At 41.8% G+C, this 19,422-nt stretch overlaps 1 protein-coding gene across 1 annotated transcript; it reads left to right on the top strand.

Moving 5' to 3' along the window:
• Positions 1 to 6,683: 6,683 nt before the first annotated feature.
• LOC135549110 (ictacalcin-like) lies at positions 6,684 to 9,085 on the top strand. The gene is made up of 3 exons (XM_064979165.1): positions 6,684 to 6,777; positions 7,721 to 7,863; positions 8,691 to 9,085. Exons 2-3 carry the CDS (start codon positions 7,726 to 7,728, stop codon positions 8,829 to 8,831), a joined length of 279 nt encoding a protein of 92 aa, XP_064835237.1. The 5' UTR covers positions 6,684 to 6,777; positions 7,721 to 7,725; the 3' UTR covers positions 8,832 to 9,085.
• Positions 9,086 to 19,422: the final 10,337 nt, after the last annotated feature.

Raw genomic sequence — 19,422 nt, 5'->3', positions numbered from 1 at the left:
CAAGGAGGAATATATACAATGTATACACATACAGACAAATGCAGAAATCCAAGATAGTACACATAATGCATCCTTGATTAAACCACTAACCATACGCACGCACACATCCATGCACACAAACACATTTTTGCACACCCGCACACACATGATGACCACTGAGACTGCATTGGTTGCAATAATGGTAGAGATGGGCCTGACGCTCAGATGTTCATAATCATGTTCAGTCAGGCGTCTGTCTGACTCATTTGCTCAGGGTCATGTCAGTGAGTCACAATCCCAACCTCAGAAATGTGGAATTAAATCGCTGTGGAGGAAGAGTGGACCCACTCACTACCAGTGAGTCAGGAGGAGCTCCATTTGCAGAACTTAACTGGAACTAGTACACACACACACACACACACACACACACACACACACACACACACACACACATTGCTTCACGGAAACATGGCTCACTGGAGAGATGCTATCGGAGTCGGTGCAGCCAGTTGGTTTCTCCACGCATCGCGCCGACAGAAACAAACATCTTTCTGGTAAGTAGAGGGGCGGGGGCGTATGCCTTATGGCTAACGAGACGTGGTGTGATCACAGAAACATACAGGAACTCAAATCCTTCTGTTCACCTGATTTAGAATTCCTCACAATCAAATGTCGACCGCATTATCTACCAAGAGAATTCTCTTCGATTATAATCACAGCCGTATATATTCCCCCCCAAGCAGACACATCGATGGCTCTGAACAAACTTTATTTGACTCTTTGCAAACTGGAATCCATACATCCTGAGGCTGCATTCATTGTATCTGGGGATTTTAACAAGGCTAATCTGAAAACAAGACTCAATAAATTGTATCAGCATATCGATTGCGCAACCAGGGCTGGCAAAATCTTGGATCACTGTTATTCTAACTCCCGCGACGCATATAAGGCCCTGCCCCACCCTCCTTTTGGAAAAGCTGACCACGACTCTATTTTGTTGATCCCTGCCTACAGACAGAAACTAAAACAAGAAGCTCCCACGCTGAGGTCTGTCCAACGCTGATCCGACCAAGCTGATTCCACACTCCAAGACTGCTTCCATCACGTGGACTGGGATATGTTTCGTATTGCGTCAGACAACAACATTGACGAATATGCTGATTTGGTGTGCGAGTTCATTAGAGCGTGCGTTGAAGATGTCGTTCCCATAGCAACAATTAAAACATTCCCAAACCAGAAACCGTGGATTGATGGCAGCATTCACGTGAAACTGAAAGCGCGAACCACTGCTTTTAATCAGGGCAAGGTGACTGGAAACATGACCGAATACAAACAGTGCAGCTATTCCCTCCGCCAAGGCAATCAAACAAGCTAAGCGTCAGTATAGAGACAAAGTAGAATCTCAATTCAACGGCTCAGACACAAGAGGTATGTGGCAGGGTCAATCACGGACTACAAAAAGGAAACCAGCCCAGTCACGGACCAGGATGTCTTGCTCCCAGGCAGACTAAATAACTTTTTTGCCCGCATTGAGGACAATACAGTGCCACTGACACGGCCTGCAACGAAAACATGCGGACTCTCCTTCACTGCAGCCAAGGTGAGTAAAACATTTAAACGTGTTAACCCTCGCAAGGCTGCAGGCCCAGACGGCATCCCCAGCCGCGCCCTCAGATCATGCGCAGACCAGCTGGCTGGTGTGTTTACGGACATATTCAATCAATCCCTATCTCAGTCTGCTGTTCCCACATGCTTCAAGAGGGCCACCATTGTTCCTGTTCCCAAGAAAGCTAAGGTAACTGAGCTAAACGACTACCGCCCTGTAGCACTCACTTCCGTCATCATGAAGTGCTTTGAGAGACTAGTCAAGGACCATATCACCTCCACCCTACCTGACACCCTAGACCCACTCCAATTTGCTTACCGCCCAAATAGGTCCACAGACGATGCAATCTCAACCAAACTGCACACTGCCCTAACCCATCTGGACAAGAGGAATACCTATGTGAGAATGATGTTCATCGACTACAGCTCAGTATTTAACACCATAGTACCCTCCAAGCTCGTCATCAAGCTCGAGACCCTGGGTCTCGACCCCGCCCTGTGCAACTGGGTACTGGACTTTCTGACGGGCCGCCCCCAGGTGGCGAGGGTAGGCAACAACATCTCCACCCCGCTGATCCTCAACACTGGGGCCCCACAAGGGTGCGTTCTGAGCCCTCTCCTGTACTCCCTGTTCACCCACGACTGCGTGGCCACGCACGCCTCCAACTCAATCATCAAGTTTGCGGACGACACAACAGTGGTAGGCTTGATTACCAACAGCGACGAGACGGCCTACAGGGAGGAGGTGAGGGCCCTCGGAGTGTGGTGTCCGGAAAATAACCTCACACTCAACGTCAACAAAACTAAGGAGATGATTGTGGACTTCAGGAAACAGCAGAGGGAACACCCCCCTATCCACATCGATGGAACAGTAGTGGAGAGGGTAGTAAGTTTTAAGTTCCTCGGCATACACATCACAGACAAACTGAATTGGTCCACCCACACAGACAGCATCGTGAAGAAGGCGCAGCAGCGCCTCTTTAACCTCAGGAGGCTGAAGAAATTCAGCTTGTCACCAAAAGCACTCACAAACTTCTACAGATGCACAATCGAGAGCATCCTGGCGGGCTGTATCACCGCCTGGTACGGCAACTGCTCCACCCACAACCGTAAGGCTCTCCAGAGGGTAGTGAGGTCTGCACAACGCATCACCAGGGGCAAACTACTTGCCCTCCAGGACACCTACACCACCCGATGTTACAGGAAGGCCATAAAGATCATCAAGGACAACAACCACCCAAGCCACTGCCTGTTCACCCCGCTATCATCCAGAAGGCGAGGTCAGTACAGGTGCATCAATGCTGGGACCGAGAGAATGAAAAACAGCTTCTATCTCAAGGCCATCAGACTGTTAAACAGCCACCACTAACATTGAGTGGCTGCTGCCAACACACTGACTCAACTCCAGCCACTTTAATAATGGGAATTGATGGGAAATGATGTAAAATATATATCACTAGCCACTTTAAACAATGCTACCTAATATAATGTTAACATACCCTACATTATTAATCTCATATGTATACGTATATACTGTACTCTATATCATCTACTGCATCTTTATGTAATACATGTATCACTAGCCACTTTAACTATGCCACTCTGTTTACATACTCATCTCATATGTATATACTGTACTCGATACCATCTACTGTATCTTGCCTATGCTGCTCTGTACCATCACTCATTCATATATCTTTATGTACATATTCTTTATCCCCTTACACTTGTGTGTATAAGACAGTAGTTTTGGAATTGTTAGTTAGATTTCTTGTTGGTTATTACTGCATTGTCGGAACTAGAAGCACAAGCATTTCACTACACTCGCATTAACATCTGCTAACCATGTGTAGTGACAAATAAAATTTGATTTGATTTGATTTGACACCCACACACACACACACCCACACACACACATTCAGCTTCCTCACTGAGTCACACACACACACGAGTGATTTGAAGGAGAACCAGCCCCACACAGTAATCTAGATGCACATTTTTAGGAATAAAAGCACGCAGGGAGTTGTGGGAGTGGTACATAAAGCATGCACTCACTGTCTTTCTCTGTCTCCAACTCAAGCGTTACATTAAAAGAGCCAAGGCCTGACAAATTACTCTGACTTAAAACAATAAACTGTTGTAATCTTTCAACTGTGTGTGGGTCAGCGTTTCTATTATTCTTCTTACAAGCTTTAGAAAATGTCACAAGATGATGTTGATTATAATTTCTCAAAGCAACAAAGGAAGAGCACGGGACAGAGACTCTGCCTAGGCCTGTTTTGTGTGTGTGTGTGTGTGTGTGTGTGTGTGTGTGTGTGTGTGTGATGTAATGGCATATACAGTATTTAGTGCAAGTAAAACCAGATATTAATGTATTAATGTGAAGAAGAGCTACAATACAGAAATTATATAAGATGTGTTGGTGATTAAAAGTGTTTTCTTCTCAGTAAATACAGCAGTATTATGGTACAGTAACTCAATTACATTATTTATACATATTGTAAATGATTTATCCTCCAGTGAATACAGCCCATGCCTCCTAGTTGAAAGATGTTTGGTCAAGTTGTGAAGCAATCCTATAAATGCATCGAAGAATCTAACTGGTGACTGAAGTTAATTGTGACCAAGGAAACCACAGGCTTTTGGGACATGTTGTAATTATATAAATGATACTGCATGACTCACTCAGACAAGCAGGGCTGTGAAGCTATGTTCATTTCCCTCTGTTAAACACATATCCAGCCATAGGCTTGTATCCCAAATGGCACCCTATTCCCTTTATTGTGCTTTTGACCAGGGCCCATCAGAAGTATTGCACTATGTAGGGAATAGGGTGCCGTTTGGGACGCAATCCTGTAGTGAAATTTTATTCTAGATCTGCTGTCTTACCATACCTAAATAAGTTGAATGTGTTCTCATATAGTCAACTTTGCAATGGGCTACTTTTACTGTGCAACTGGAACTCATATTATACTGTATCTACAGTATGACTGTGCTTATCCGTAAGTACCATGTAGTGCAAGTCTGTAGGACACTACGCTGTATTTGAACTTTAAACAACCAGTGCACAGTATCAATAACGTGTTGTCAATGACACAGTATCAATAACGTGTTGTCAGTAACACAGTATCAATAACATGTTGTCAATAACACAGTATCAATAACGTGCTGTCAATAACACAGTATCAATAACGTGCTGTCAATAACACAGTATCAATAATGTGTTGTTGTCAATAACACAGTCAATGACACAGTATCAATAACGTGCTGTCAATAACACAGTATCAATAACGTGCAGTAACACAGCCAATAACACAGTATCAATAATGTGTTGTCAGTAACACAGTATCAATAACGTAATAACACAGTATCAATAACATGTTGTCAATAACACAGTATCAATAACGTGCTGTCAATAACACAGTATCAATAACGTGCTGTCAATAACACAGTATCAATAATGTGTTGTCAGTAACACAGTATCAATTACGTGTTGTCAATAACACAGTATCAATAACGTGTTGTCAGTAACACAGTATCAATAACGTGTTGTCAATAACACAGTATCAATAACGTGCTGTCAATAACACAGTATCAATAACGTGTTGTCAATAACACAGTATCAATAACGTGTTGTCAATAACACAGTATCAATAACGTGTTGTCAATAACACAGTATCAATAACGTGTTGTCAGTAACACAGTATCAATAACGTGTTGTCAATAACACAGTATCAATAACGTGCTATCAATAACACAGTATCAATAATGTGTTGTCAATAACACAGTATCAATAACGTGCTGTCAATAACACAGTATCAATAACGTGCTGTCAATAACAAAGTATCAATAACGTGCTGTCAATAACACAGTATCAATAACGTGTTGTCAGTAACACAGTATCAATAACGTGTTGTCAATAACACAGTATCAATTACGTGTTGTCAATAACACAGTATCAATAACGTGTTGTCAATAACACAGTATCAATAACGTGTTGTCAATAACACAGTATCAATAACGTGTTGTCAATAAAACAGTATCAATAACGTGCTGTCAATAACACAGTATCAATAACGTGCTGTCAATAACACAGTATCAATAACGTGTTGTCAATAACACAGTATCAATAACGTGTTGTCAATAACACAGTATCAATAACGTGTTGTCAATAACACAGTATCAATAACGTGTTGTCAATAACACAGTATCAATAACATGTTGTCCGTAACACAGTATCAATTACGTGCTGTCAATAACACAGTATCAATAACGTGCTGTCAATAACACAGTATCAATTATGTGCTGTCCATAACACAGTATCAATAATGTGTTGTCAATAACACAGTATCAATAACGTGCTGTCAATAACACAGTATCAATAACGTGCTGTCAATAACACAGTATCAATTACGTGCTGTCAATAACACAGTATCAATAACGTGCTGTCAATAACACAGTATCAATAACGTGTTGTCAATAACACAGTATCAATAACGTGCTGTCAATAACACAGTATCAATAACGTGCTGTCAATAACACAGTATCAATAACATGTTGTCAATAACACAGTATCAATAAGACATACTTGCTGGCAGATTCAATGTTAGCGTCACCCATTTGCATTACGAACAAGTTACAAAAGCAGGCCTGTTTGGCAGACAATAATACATTATGGGCTTTAATACTTCACAATCAAAATAATTCTTAAGCAAATCCCATCTTTGGTCAACCTACAATACAACTAAAGGCTGCTGGTCATAAGCTCAAGGTAAACTTGATGTAAATGCATTGCTTAACCTATAGTGTGAGAAGGGCAGTGAATTGTTCTAAATGTATTGTATTGCATCTAAAGTCTTGGGAATGAATGGTTGGATATAATGCAAGGATTTAGACCATGTCAGGTGCACCAAGCTGAACATCCACTCTTATGCAATGTGGTGTAAATATTGAGACAATTAACACTATCAGGTAACATGATGAATGAATGATAAGTGAACGAAGAGGAAAGTAATAGTTAATGTACCTGAGAAAGAGAGAGGGGGGTAGAGAATTTAAGGACCAAGATAAAGGGAGGGATGGAGGGTGTGGATGTGTATAAAACACATCCCTCTCTCCATCAGTCACTCACTGTCTCACTCTCTCCATATACACTCACTTTCTACTTTGCTTTCTCATTCTTCGTACATCTCGGTGAGTAGAAAATGTCATCTTGTTTCTCTTAACTGGGCGGTCTGATGTTTAAACTTCAACGCTACTGCAGAGTTTTGAAACGTAATCCCTGTTAAGTATGTTTTGATTTGTGCACTTCTTATTTTTCTCTTGATATTTTCTCACTTGAAAACAAAATGTCCTTCTTTGGCTCCTATTGTGGTTGTCTTATTACGATGCATTGATTCTGTAACTGAGGTTGGGTGTAACATATCACTGTGCTCACTACTCAGTAGTTGTAATGCGTCATCTCTGGGGCGAAAAAACAATATATCAACAGTTTTTGGTTCTCCTATTCTCATTCCCTTTTCCTTGCTCTCCCTTCTTTCAATTCATTCTCTGTCTCATCTGGCTAACGTTACCTTGGCTCGACCCTTTCCTCCCTCAGCCACACCCTAAATAGCAGGGGCACACACACACACACAACATTAAAGAAGTGACTCTCTTGGGGATAACACACCGCAAATGGAAAATTAGTCATCCACAGATGGGATTTGCCCAGACCTTAACCTGTTTCCTCATCAGGAGTCATGTGAATTACCAGGAGAGCAGGATCGTTGCCATAACAGTGCCTGTGTATTTCACCATAGAACCTGTGGTAGAGACAATGGTTGCCTCCCAAATGGCACCTTATTCCCTATATAGTACACTACTTTGTTTTGACCAGGGCTATGTAGGAAATATGGTTCTACCATGGGCTCTGTGGAAACCAGGGTTTATTTTTATCCCTCTTCATGGAAAATACAGAGAAAAACACAAGAGACAAAAGCTATGATGAAAAAGCTACAGTATGATGCAATAACAAAAACCATATGCTGTCAGTGAATTCATTGAAATGGTTTAATGCCCCACAGATGTCCAGAAACTTTATTTATTTAGTGCTTCTAATAGGTTGTGTGTCCCCCTGTTTCCCCTTTAACTATAGTTACCATGTCTGGGATCCAGCAGGCCATGTCTCTCCTCATCGCCTCCTTCCACAAGTACTCTGGGAAGGAGGGAGACAAGTTCACCCTCAGCAAGGTTGAGCTGAAAGAGCTGCTCCAGGCTGAACTAGGGGAGATGCTGGGGGTGAGTGGGACTGAGCAAGTCCTAATGATCTGGGATCAGATTGCTTGTTGCACTACAGCAGGAGTGTCAATTCCTGGAGGGCCGTCCCATTGGGCACAGACGTTGGTTTAGTTTTGATATACATTTGGTTGAGTTCTCAACTAATGTGAATCCAATGTGAAATCAACAAAAAGTGTTACCATGTCATTGGGTTAAAAGTTGGGTGAAAAAATATTAAATTCCCTTTTGTTGATTAAAAAAAAAAAAAAAAATCAGTTTTCAACATTGATTCAACATCATCACATTTCATTTAGGGGTTGAAATGATGTGGAAACAACGTTGATTCAACCAGTTTTTGCCCAGTGGGGTGTGTCTGCTGATTTTTGTTATTTCCTTTATATTTGTGTCCAATGAAGACCTAGACAACTAGGTGAGGGCCCTGACACCCCTGCACTAGATACTGCACTGTTGCAGTATGTAGTGTTGTTCGTTAGGGTAAGTAAGCACTTCACTGTAAGGTCTACACCTGTTGTATTCGGCTCATGTGACTAATACCATTTGATTTGATTTGATGCTGGATCAGTTCTCTCTCTTCAGAGATCCATTGCGCTGGGCAGAATAGGAAAGCTGGAAAGATGGGGTCCATTTTTGAATACAGCTCAAATAAACAATGCTTGCTAACTCCAGCAATGGCATCCCAAAATATTGAAACTCAAAGATTTATCTCACCATTGGCCAGAAATACAGCAATGTGTCGCCATGATCAAAATAAACGGATAGATAAACCAAGACAGTTTGTTTGCTGTGTTAACCTCCCGCTTCTTTCTTCTGCATTCTCTCTGTTGCAGAAAGCCAGTGACAAGTCAGCAGTGGACAGAATCTTCAAGGACCTGGACTCTAACAAAGACAACACTGTCGACTTCAAGGAGTATGTCACTCTGGTGTCCTGCCTCACCGTGATGTGCAATGACTTCTTCATAAAGAAGTAGCGGCCGTCATGCAAAACTGCAGGAGGAGACTTCCATTTTCTCTCCACTAAACAGAGATTTCACGGGAGGGAGATACACTTGGATGACAATGACATGCAAACACAGTGAAGCAGTGGAGAGCAGTAATATTACAGTAATAGATTATAGTCAGGTTGAGTCTGTGAATGTTTCCTTGTCATGCAAATCCATTGAGGTCCATTGATAAACAAATTAGATTAATTAATAAACAAATTAGATGAGTAAGTTCAGTCTAACTTGGTCTGGTGTCATTTTTGTGTGCTGCTGTCACTTCGAGGTTTTGTTTAAAGTTGTGATTATAATTCCTCATGAACTCAATTTATACTAGATCATTGATTTAATGAATTGTTCCTTCAACCAAAAGTTGAGCAATTATGTCTTGATTATTTTTCCAGAAGGAACATCAGTTGTGGCAAGTCGGATTAGATAAAGGTAAAGGTATGCAATCAGTGGCCAGTTTATTAGGTACATCCATCTAGTACCGTGTCGGACCCCCCTTTGCCTGCAGAACAGCCTGAATTCTTTGGAGCATGAATTCTACAAGGTGTGTTGTTCAAACGTTGCTTAATTTGTATCAAAGGACCTAACATCTGCCAGGAAAATTATTCAGTTATTCCTGGGTCCGTTATTCCTGACAATGCCATTAGAATTACTTGATTTATTAGGATCCCTATAAGCCAACCTCAATGGCAACAGCTAGTCCTACTGAGGTCTGACACATAACGAAAAAGATATTATTACAGACAACAACAAAAAATACTTTACAATTTACATACATTTAAAAACATGAACATGTACTGTGTGTGCATCTATCAGTTACACATACATATGTCAGTACACACACACACAAGTAGGTCACATGGGGGAGGCGCGTTGTGCCGTGAGGTGTTGCTTTATTTGTTTTTTGAAACCAGGTTTGCTGTTCACTTGCGCTATATAAGATGAATGGGTGTTCCATGCACTCATTCATGGCTCTGTATAATACTGTACATGTACATGAATTTGTTCTGGACCTGGGGACTGTGAAAAGACCCCTGGTGGCATGTCTGGTGGGGTAAGTGTGTATGTCAGTGCTGTTTATACAATGGCTCGGTCTAACCCTGAATCCTGATGGATTAAAACCACATTCCAGCCGGTGTCTATTCCCCCAGCTAAATATATGACGTTAAAATGCCTATTTACTCTGTTCCATCTGACTGCGCAATCCACTGTCTCAATCCAACCTTGCTGTCTATCTCTTCAACATTTGAAACATTGTTTCAATATTCCACTTCAACCTCCAGCTGTCCCATAGTAATGAATGTGTCGAGAGTCGGGACGAGACAGACAGGCGGCGTTTCTCAGCCAGTCGAAATCATGAATCATGTCATGACTGTCCTGTGAGGATCCAAATAGGTCAGATCAGCTTGGCAATGGATAACTTCAACCAGACCCTCTCTCACCCACAGATAGTTCACACCCTGCTGTAAATCAAGAACAAGAACTTTCAGCTATCTCCCTCTCCAAATTCACACAGCAATGTGCCTGGTTCACAGACGTTTTCACGACAAAACTCTAACATGTTCTAAAGTACTGGAACAATATTTCTAACATAGGAAACTTTTTCACACTACGTGCAGGACAACAATCCTTTCCCCATGATTAGGGCAGACATATCACATATCTCAGCTGAAATGACAGAACGTGAGACTGAAGTTAAAGAGGATAATTCCTCGGGTCCCAGGGGCAAAGACGGAGTGAATGAAATATTGGAGATGGTACCTGGTGAGCCAGAGTCTACAACAGTGACCTCTCATTCCAAGATAAAGAAGAAGAACAAGAGGGAAAATGCAAAAACTCTGAGGTTAATAAGGGACCCCGAAGGTAGTGAAACTCTCTGGGGAATACAAAAGAAGGCAGCCAAACATCAACGCTGGTCTTCATTCAAACAATCCGGAATAAACTTACACCCAAGCTGCCCAGGGTAACAAGCTCCTCATCAGACTTCTGTCGCTAACATGGCTTTCCAAGAAAATTAGCAATCTGCTGATAATGTCATTTTAATGCCAACTCTTGATACGTGTCCCAAACAAAAGCCGCCTTTGAGTCAGAAACTCAGTTGCCTTAACACAGGTATTATAAAACATTGTACCATGAAACTTTTTCAAACCATTTGTCAGTCTAAAATGCTTTGGGACCATGGTTCCAAGCCTAGAGGAATATTGGGAGGTCATCTGAATATTCATAGCATATTCATGAATGTCTTCCTCTCCCCTCATATGTCTCTCACTATTATTGGATTATATCGACCACCAACATCTGATATCTTGTTTTATGACCATGTAAATGCCATGCTTAAAGAATGTGATCATAAGAAAGAGATCATCTTCAGGGGCGATTTCAATATGAACTGGGAAAACAGAACTCGCAGTAAAAAACTCAATGAGATCACAGATTATTTCAACCTGACTCAAATAATACAAGGTCCAATCAGAGTAACACAGTAATCCTAAGACTCAAATTGATATGGTCTTTACTAACAGACCTGATCAAATAACTAAGTTCAGTAACTTACCAACTGGCATATCTGACCACAATGTTACATTGGTGGATAGAAAGCTCACTAAAAAGAGATTTAAGAACCATATTAATGTGCAACAGTATGATAAAGAAATCATGAAACGTGAGCAGAGTAACACCGATGCAGTTCTAAGTCAAATTGACTGGTCTGATCTGTTAAGTTATGAAGACCCAGAGTCTGGGTTTTTCTGTCAGCTTTTGACAAAGTGGATACCTCTTTCACAAGGACATTTCAATGTAAGCCAAGATGGAAAACTTCTCTGCCATGGCTCAACAAGGACCTCTGGAGGCAGATGAGAGAACAGGATCTTTCCTTGAAAAAAGCACTAAAGTCTGTAAAGAATGATGACAGACGTGTATTTACAGCACTGAGAAATTAGGTGGTTAGGAATATAAAACAAAGCATAAGCAGAGGTCTTTCTTAGAGTGATCAATGAAGCGAAAGGAAATGTAATTTGGGAAAATCTCAACAAACTAACAGGGAGAGGAGCTGAAAAGGCCAAAAAACATCAAGAATTAAAAGTTTACGGGATTCTAATTCAAGACTCCGAATTCATATCCACCACCTATAACCATTTTTTTGTTGACTGTCAGGGAACTGGCTCAATGATTTTCATCCAAGACCACAGTTAATATACAGTTGAAGTCAGAAGTTTACATACACTTAAGTTGGAGTCATTAAAACTCGTTTCTCAACCACTCCATACATTTCTTGTTAACAAACTATAGTTTTGGCAAGTCAGTTAGGACATCTACTTTGTGCATGAGATAAGTAATTTTTACAACAATTGTTACAGACAGAATATTTCACTTATAATTCCCTGTATCACAATTACAGTGGGTCAGAAGTGTACATACACCAAGTTGATTGTGCCTTTAAACAGCTTGGAAAATCCCTGAAAATTATATCATGGCTTTAGAAGCTTCTGATAGGCTAATTGACATAATTTGAATCAATTGGAGGTGTACCTGTGGATGTATTTCAAGGCCTACCTTCAAACACAGTACCTCTTTGCTTGACATCATGGGAAAATCAAAAGAAACCAGCCAAGACCTCAGAAAACAAATTGTAGACGTCCACAAGTCTGGTTCATCCTTGGGAACAATTTCCAAATGCCTGAAGGTACCACGTTCATCTGTACAAACAGTAGTACGCAAGTATAAACACCATGGGACCACTCTGCCGTTATACCGCTCAGGAAGGAGACGCGCTGTCTCCTAGAGATGAATGAAGTTTGGTGTGCGAAAAGTGCAAATCAATCCCAGAACAACAGCCAAGGACCTTGTGAAGATGGTGGAGGAAACAGGTACAAAATTATCTATATCCACAGTAAAACAAGTCCTTTATCAACATAACCTGAAAGGCCTCTCAGCAACGAAGAAGCCACTGCTCCAAAACTGCAATACAAAAAAACAAACTACGGTTTGCAACTGCACATGGGGACAAAGATCATACTTTTTGGAGAAATGTCCTCTGGTCTGATGAAACAAAAATAGAACTGTTATAGAAATAGAACTGTGTTAGAACTGCCATAATGACCACTGTTATGTTTGGAGGAAAAAGTGGGAGGCTTGCAAGCCAAAGAACACCATCCCAACCGTGAAGCATGGGGGTGGCAGCATCATGTTGTGGGGGTGCTTTGCTGCAGGAGGGACTGGTGCATTTCACGAAATAGATGACAACATAAGGGAGGAAAATGATGTGGAACATATTGAAGCAACATTTCAAGACATCAGTCAGGAAGTTAAAGCTTGGTTGCAAATGGGTCTTCCAAATGGACAAATACCCCAAGCCTACTTCCACAGTTGTGGCAAAATGGCTTAAGGACAACAAAGTCGAGGTATTGGAGTGGCCATCACAAAGCCCTGACCTATAACCTTTAGAAACTTTGTGGGCAGAACTGAAAAAGTGTTTGCGAGCAAGGAGGCCTTACAAACCTGACTCAGCTACATCATCTCTGTCAAGAGGAATGGGCCGATATTATATACTAATTGAGTGTATGTAAACTTCAGACCCACTGGGAATGAGATGAAATAAATAAAAGCTGAAATAAATCATTCTCTCTACTGTTATTCTGACATTTCACATTCTTAAAATAATGTTGTGATCCTAAATGGCCTAAGACAGGGAATTTTTGCTAGGATTAAGTGTCAGGAATTGTGAAAAACTGAGTTTAAATGTATTTGGCTAACGTGTATGTAAACTTCTACCTTCTACTGTATAATAATAAACCAATATTCATAATTCCTGAAATCTCAGAGTCAGCAGTGGACACTATTATTAGCTTCTTCAGGAGCTCTAGAACAAAATATGTATTTGGTCTAGACACTGTATTCCTGAAGAGACACAAATATTCTCTGATTGCCCCTATTGCACATCTAGTTAATCTGTCCATCAAATATGGGTTCTTCCCCAATGCTTGGAAGTCTGCTGCAGTGATACTTGTTTTAAAAATCTGGTGACCCAACACTGTTGGAAAATTACTGACCTATAAGCTGTTGTGGAAATTTCCTCTATTTACCAAATCATGGGAGCAAACCACACACACAAGTCAGAGTTAGTTATCAAAGTCCATCTTTAATTATATGAGCTCTATCACAACCCTGTGACTCTCAGATAAATTCAGTGTCTATCAATGAATTCTCTGAGAGTCCCTTCCACATTGCAATAGCGTTTTGACTTTCAAAAGTTCAGTATCTCTAATGAAAAGTTGAGAGTCCCAACATAATGGCAAATGGGATCCTTTATAGCGAAGATCCACCCCCCCTAGACGACATGACAATCCACAGGTCCCAGGAACTTACACAAAGAAAGACTTTACTTCAGAGAGGAGTATCCCCTAGCCAGACAGAGTTGGCTATAAATTATTGTTCAGTTTGGTCCTAAACAAAGCTCTTATCTCGTCCTTGGTACAAGATGGTACCAAGACATTACCCCCACCCTATGATATATATCAAATTGTCATTTAGATAGAACCAATTCTAAATACAACCAATCCTGGACAAACTCACGGAGAGGAGAGTGACCATATAGGTCAACAAAGAGGGAGCATAGAATGATTCCAGACACTGCCATCCTCCTTTCCCCAATGGGAAAAGTAGGGAGTGACTGGCACACCGACACAGTGGAGCAAAAGATATGTTTACACATGATGACCCCTTGACCTCTCCCCTCTCTGCAGCCCATGTAACTTAGTCTTGACATAGAACAGATAACTGCCAATGGCCACCACTATAGTACAACAAAATACATTCTTATGAGAAATAACTAATAAGCATATCATGAATATAAAACATCTTATCTATGTTACCCACCATTTCTGATTATTCCCCAACAAAGCATTCTTCCAGTGCTATCAAAAGTAGCTGAAAGATGGGTGGCTGATCATCTGACTGATCACCTCATTCAGGTCAACTCCATACATCAAATGCAATTTGGATTTAGAACTAACTATTCTACTGAAACAGCCAATTCCTATTTTCTGAAGTGCATTAAATCTTAACTGGACATAGGTGGTGAAGTCGGTGCAGTCTTTTTGAATCTTAAAAAGGCCTTGATACTGTGAACCATGAGGTCCTTATATGTAAACTATCCACCCTTAATTATTGTGTCCACTGAAGTCATTAGTTGGATTTATTCCTATCTGACAAACAGAAGTCAAAGGGTTCATTTGGGGGACACTCAGTCAGACTCTCTTTACTATAACATCGGGGTCCCACAAGGGTCAATATTATCCCCCCCTTCTGTTTACCATTTATATGAATGATCTCCCATTTGCTTGCCCACAAGTTAACTTGCAGAAGTATGCAGACGATACAGTTCTGTATGCACACTCAAACAATAGACAGTTGGTTGTGAACATGTTAACAGAAGCTATGGTAAATGTTTCTAAATGGATGACTAATTCTTGCCTGCATTTAAATATCGACAAGACTGTTTGTATGCACTTCTCTAAGAAATGTATTGATTATTCCCAACGAGCTGTTCTTGTTAATGGGGAGAATCTGAAAGTTGTGTCTAACTTCAGGTATCTTGGTGCCATTTTGGACTCCAACTTGACTTTTAAGAAACATGTGATGAAGGTGATTAACACGGTTCAGTTTGGATTATCCAACTTTAGGTTTATAAGACCTTTCCTTCCTCTGGAGGCCGCCAAACTATATATTCATACTATGATCTTATCACATTTGAGATATTGCCTCACATGCTGGTCACAAGCAGGAGCTACTATTCTGAAACCAATTGAATCACTCTGCAAATGAACACTTAAGATTTTTGATAACGAAACAAACAGTTACCACCATTGTCATATCATTTACAAACATCATTTTTTAGTCTGGATAGCTTTAAGCAGTATGTAGATGCAAGCCTTGTCTTTAAGGTCCTGAATGGTCTTGCCCCTCCACCCCTATGTCGGCATATATGCCATCTTGGGTTTACTACCTTTTTATTTGGGCATTTTTATTGTTCAGAAATGTGGTGGGTACTCTCTTCATTCGCTGGACTTTATCCTGCCAACTGTTCCAAATGTCCGAACTGAATTTGGCAAAAAGGGCTTTTATGTACTCTGCACCCTCGTCTTGGAACGCCTTACAAAATACTTTTAAACTGGAAGAACTTGTCTCGATTGGTATTTTAAAATCACTGATTAATGATTTTGAGATTGATTCCCTGACCTGTCAATTTTTTTAATTTGGTGTTTTTGATTTTGTTATATTCTAGTGAATTCTATGGTTTTTACTAAATTACTTGTAGTTTTTCCATGTTGTTTTTCTGTCATTTTTCTAATGACTTGGTGCTGCCTATCTTGGCCAGGACGCTCTTGAAAAAGATATTTTAAATCTCAATGAGCCCTTCCTAGTTAAATAAAGTTTAATAATAATAATAAATATATAATGCTCAAGGAAAGCACCTCCAGAATAACAAGGGCAGTAACTAGAGGGGATCGCGTTGTCCCTTTTCGACACAGTACAATCGGTCATTCGGCCTTCTCTGTTAGAGCTACAATATACTGGAATGTAATGCCCATGGACGTGAGAAGCTGCATTGATTATTGTACTTTTAAATTTGAATTGAAAAATGGCTCAAATCTATCCAAACCTGTACACATGAGTTGTCTGTGGTTCCTCATATGTAAGACGACAGTTGATGATGGTGTTGTTGTCGTTAGAATGATTTATTACTGGATGTAATGTATTGTATTTTGTATTGTTTCGGTGAATATTTGTATTGTGGCTGTGTAATTGTCCTTAGCTGCCCTGGGACTATGGGTGCAAATTAGCTTTTGGCTATCCCCGGCACATTTACATGGATGTTGCATTATTGTAATATTGATGTTGATTAATGTGCATTGTCCCCTATAAATAAATAAAAAATAAATGTGGGGAATGGTCACAGGCGATCTAAAGAATTATAATGCCATTTCGGTTGTTATTTTGTTATGTCATTAAAAATGTTATAAAGGAAATACCATAACTTGAAAAGTATACACACTATATGTGCGAAGTCTCCATCCTCTACATTATGTAGGAAATATGAACGATGATGAAAGTGTTTTTGTTAAGAGAGGGATGTGATCTTAGAAACTATAAGATGAAATTGTTTCAATAACTTTGTACAAGTGAGTAGTCACCGCCCCCTTGAGTGAGGTAAGAGAGTGTGTCAGCCTCACGAAATGCCCCTTTTGAATGAACTGTATAAAACGGTGGGTTAAGAATTAACATATCAGACCAGAGAGGCGTGTAGCTGCAGCTCACATCCAAAGTGGTTTGAACTCTGAAATATCAACACGAGGTAGAGACAATAGTCACCTCCCAGACAATCACTGGTGCGGCTGATTAGCTGTCCTAAGTAAAGTATCTAGAAAACTAATTTAAGTGGGACCAGTGGAACCAGCTATCATCACTCCAATGGGAACCATTGACCCCTTCTTCAAAGAGGCAGCTTCAGGAGCGAATGGAAAGTCGGATAAACTACGTAGTTCTGTTCAGGACTACACGACAAGTTACCGGATACAGAACGACGGCAGAGAACAACAGTAGAAGACAAGTGGGGACCCCTTTTGGACATTCAGAGCTTTGCAAGCGTGCCACGGAAAGGCCCAACACCCTTTCTAAGAAGGCCTGTTTCCGACAGCAATACTTGGAGAACCAAGTTTTATGATTTCTTAATCCAAACGGGCAGCAGTTTGTGTGCAAAGTATATGATTACTGTGAGAGTAGTTTCTAAAATGTACCAACGATAAGTGTCTCTTTCTCTCGCTCTCTCTCCCTCCCTCTCCATCTCTATTGTGTCAGTACTCTAGGGATCTGTTTCTAATCTAGTAAGTGTGTATGTTTACCCTGTGTTATCATTTAGTTAGCTAGTAAATAAATAATTAAACCAATTTGTGTAGTACTGAATCATAAATAAGGCTGGGGTTTTTGCAGATGCAGGAGGTTACGACTGTTCAGAATGATGATGTCACGCCCTGGTCGAAGTATTTTGTGTTTGTCTTCATTTATTTGGTCAGGCCAGGGTGTGGCACGGGTTTTTGTATATGGTGTGTTTTGTATTGGGATTGTAGCTTAGTGGGGTGTTCTAGATAAGTCTATGGCTGTCTGAAGTGGTTCTCAATCAGAGGCAGGTGTTTATCGTTGTCTCTGATTGGGAACCATATTTAGGCAGCCATATTCATTGAGTGTTTCGTGGGTGATTGTCCTGATGTCCCTGTTCTGTGTTTATTTACACCAGTATAGGCTGTTTCGGTTTTCGTTACGTTCATTGTGTTTGTTGTTTTTGTAATTGATTCGTGTTTATTAAACATGGATCGTAATCTACACGCCACATTTTGGTCCGACTCTCCTTCACACCTAGAAAACCGTAACAGAATCACCCACCACAACAGGACCAAGCGGCGTATCAACAGGCAGCAGCAGCAGGAGAGGCAGCAATGTCTGGACTATACCACTTGGGAGGAAATAGACAGGTGGGCGGTCGACCCAGGAGGAGTGCCGGAGCCCGCCTGGGATTCGCTGGAGCAGTGCGAAGAGGGGTATAGAAGAATGGAGTTGGAGAAGCAAGCACGGCGGCACGGTAGGAAGCCCGGGAGTCAGCCCCAAAAATTTATTGGGGGGGGCTCAGGGAGAGTGTGGCAGAGTCAGGAGTCAGACCTGAGCCAACTCCCCCTGTTTATCGTGAGGAGCCAAGGAGGAGACCAGAACCAGAGCCGGTGTTGGAGGTGAGCGAAGCAGAGACTGTGAAGGAATTAATGGGGAAATTGGAGGAGTGAGTTAAGAAGGAGTTGCTGTGTTGGTGCTTTAAGCATGGAATTCGCCCGACGGAGCGTGTCGGGGATTTGATGGCACCTGGGTCAGCGCTTCATACTCGTCCTGAGGTGCGTGTTAGTCGGCTGGTGAAGATTGTGCCAGCCTCATGCACCAGGCCTCCTGTGCACCTCCCTAGCCTTGCACGTCCTGTGCCAGCCCTGCTCTCAAGATCTCCAGTATGCCTTCACGGTCTAGCCCATCCTGTGCCACCTCCACACACCAGCCCTCCGGTGGCAGCTCCCCGCACCAGGCTTCCTGTGCGTGTCCTCGGCCCAGTACCACCAGTGCCAGCACCACGCATCAGGCCTACAGTGCGCCTCGCCTCTCCAGCGCTGCCAGATCCTTCCTCCTCTCCTGCGCTGCCGGAGTCTCCCGCCTGTCCAGCGCTGCCAGAGCCTTCCTCCTCTCCTGCGCTGCCGGAGTCTAAAGCCTCTACAGCGCTGCCGGAGTCTCCTGCCTGTTCAGCGCAGCCAGAGCTGCCAGTCTGCATGGAGCAGCCAGAGCTGCCAGTCTGCAAGGAGCAGCCAGAGCTGTCGGTCTGCATGGAGCAGCCAGAGCTGCCAGTATGCATGGAGCAGCTAGAGCTGTCAGTCTGCAAGGAGCTGTCAGTCTGCAAGGAGCAGCCAGAGCTGTCGGTCTGCATGGAGCAGCCAGAGCTGCCAGTATGCATGGAGCAGCTAGAGCTGTCAGTCTGCAAGGAGCTGTC

Source organism: Oncorhynchus masou, chromosome 12, assembly GCF_036934945.1.
Source record: "Oncorhynchus masou masou isolate Uvic2021 chromosome 12, UVic_Omas_1.1, whole genome shotgun sequence".
Classification (NCBI taxonomy): Eukaryota; Metazoa; Chordata; class Actinopteri; order Salmoniformes; family Salmonidae; genus Oncorhynchus; species Oncorhynchus masou.
Note: the sequence above shows the minus strand (reverse complement) of the source record. Positions and strands in the feature narration are given on the sequence as shown.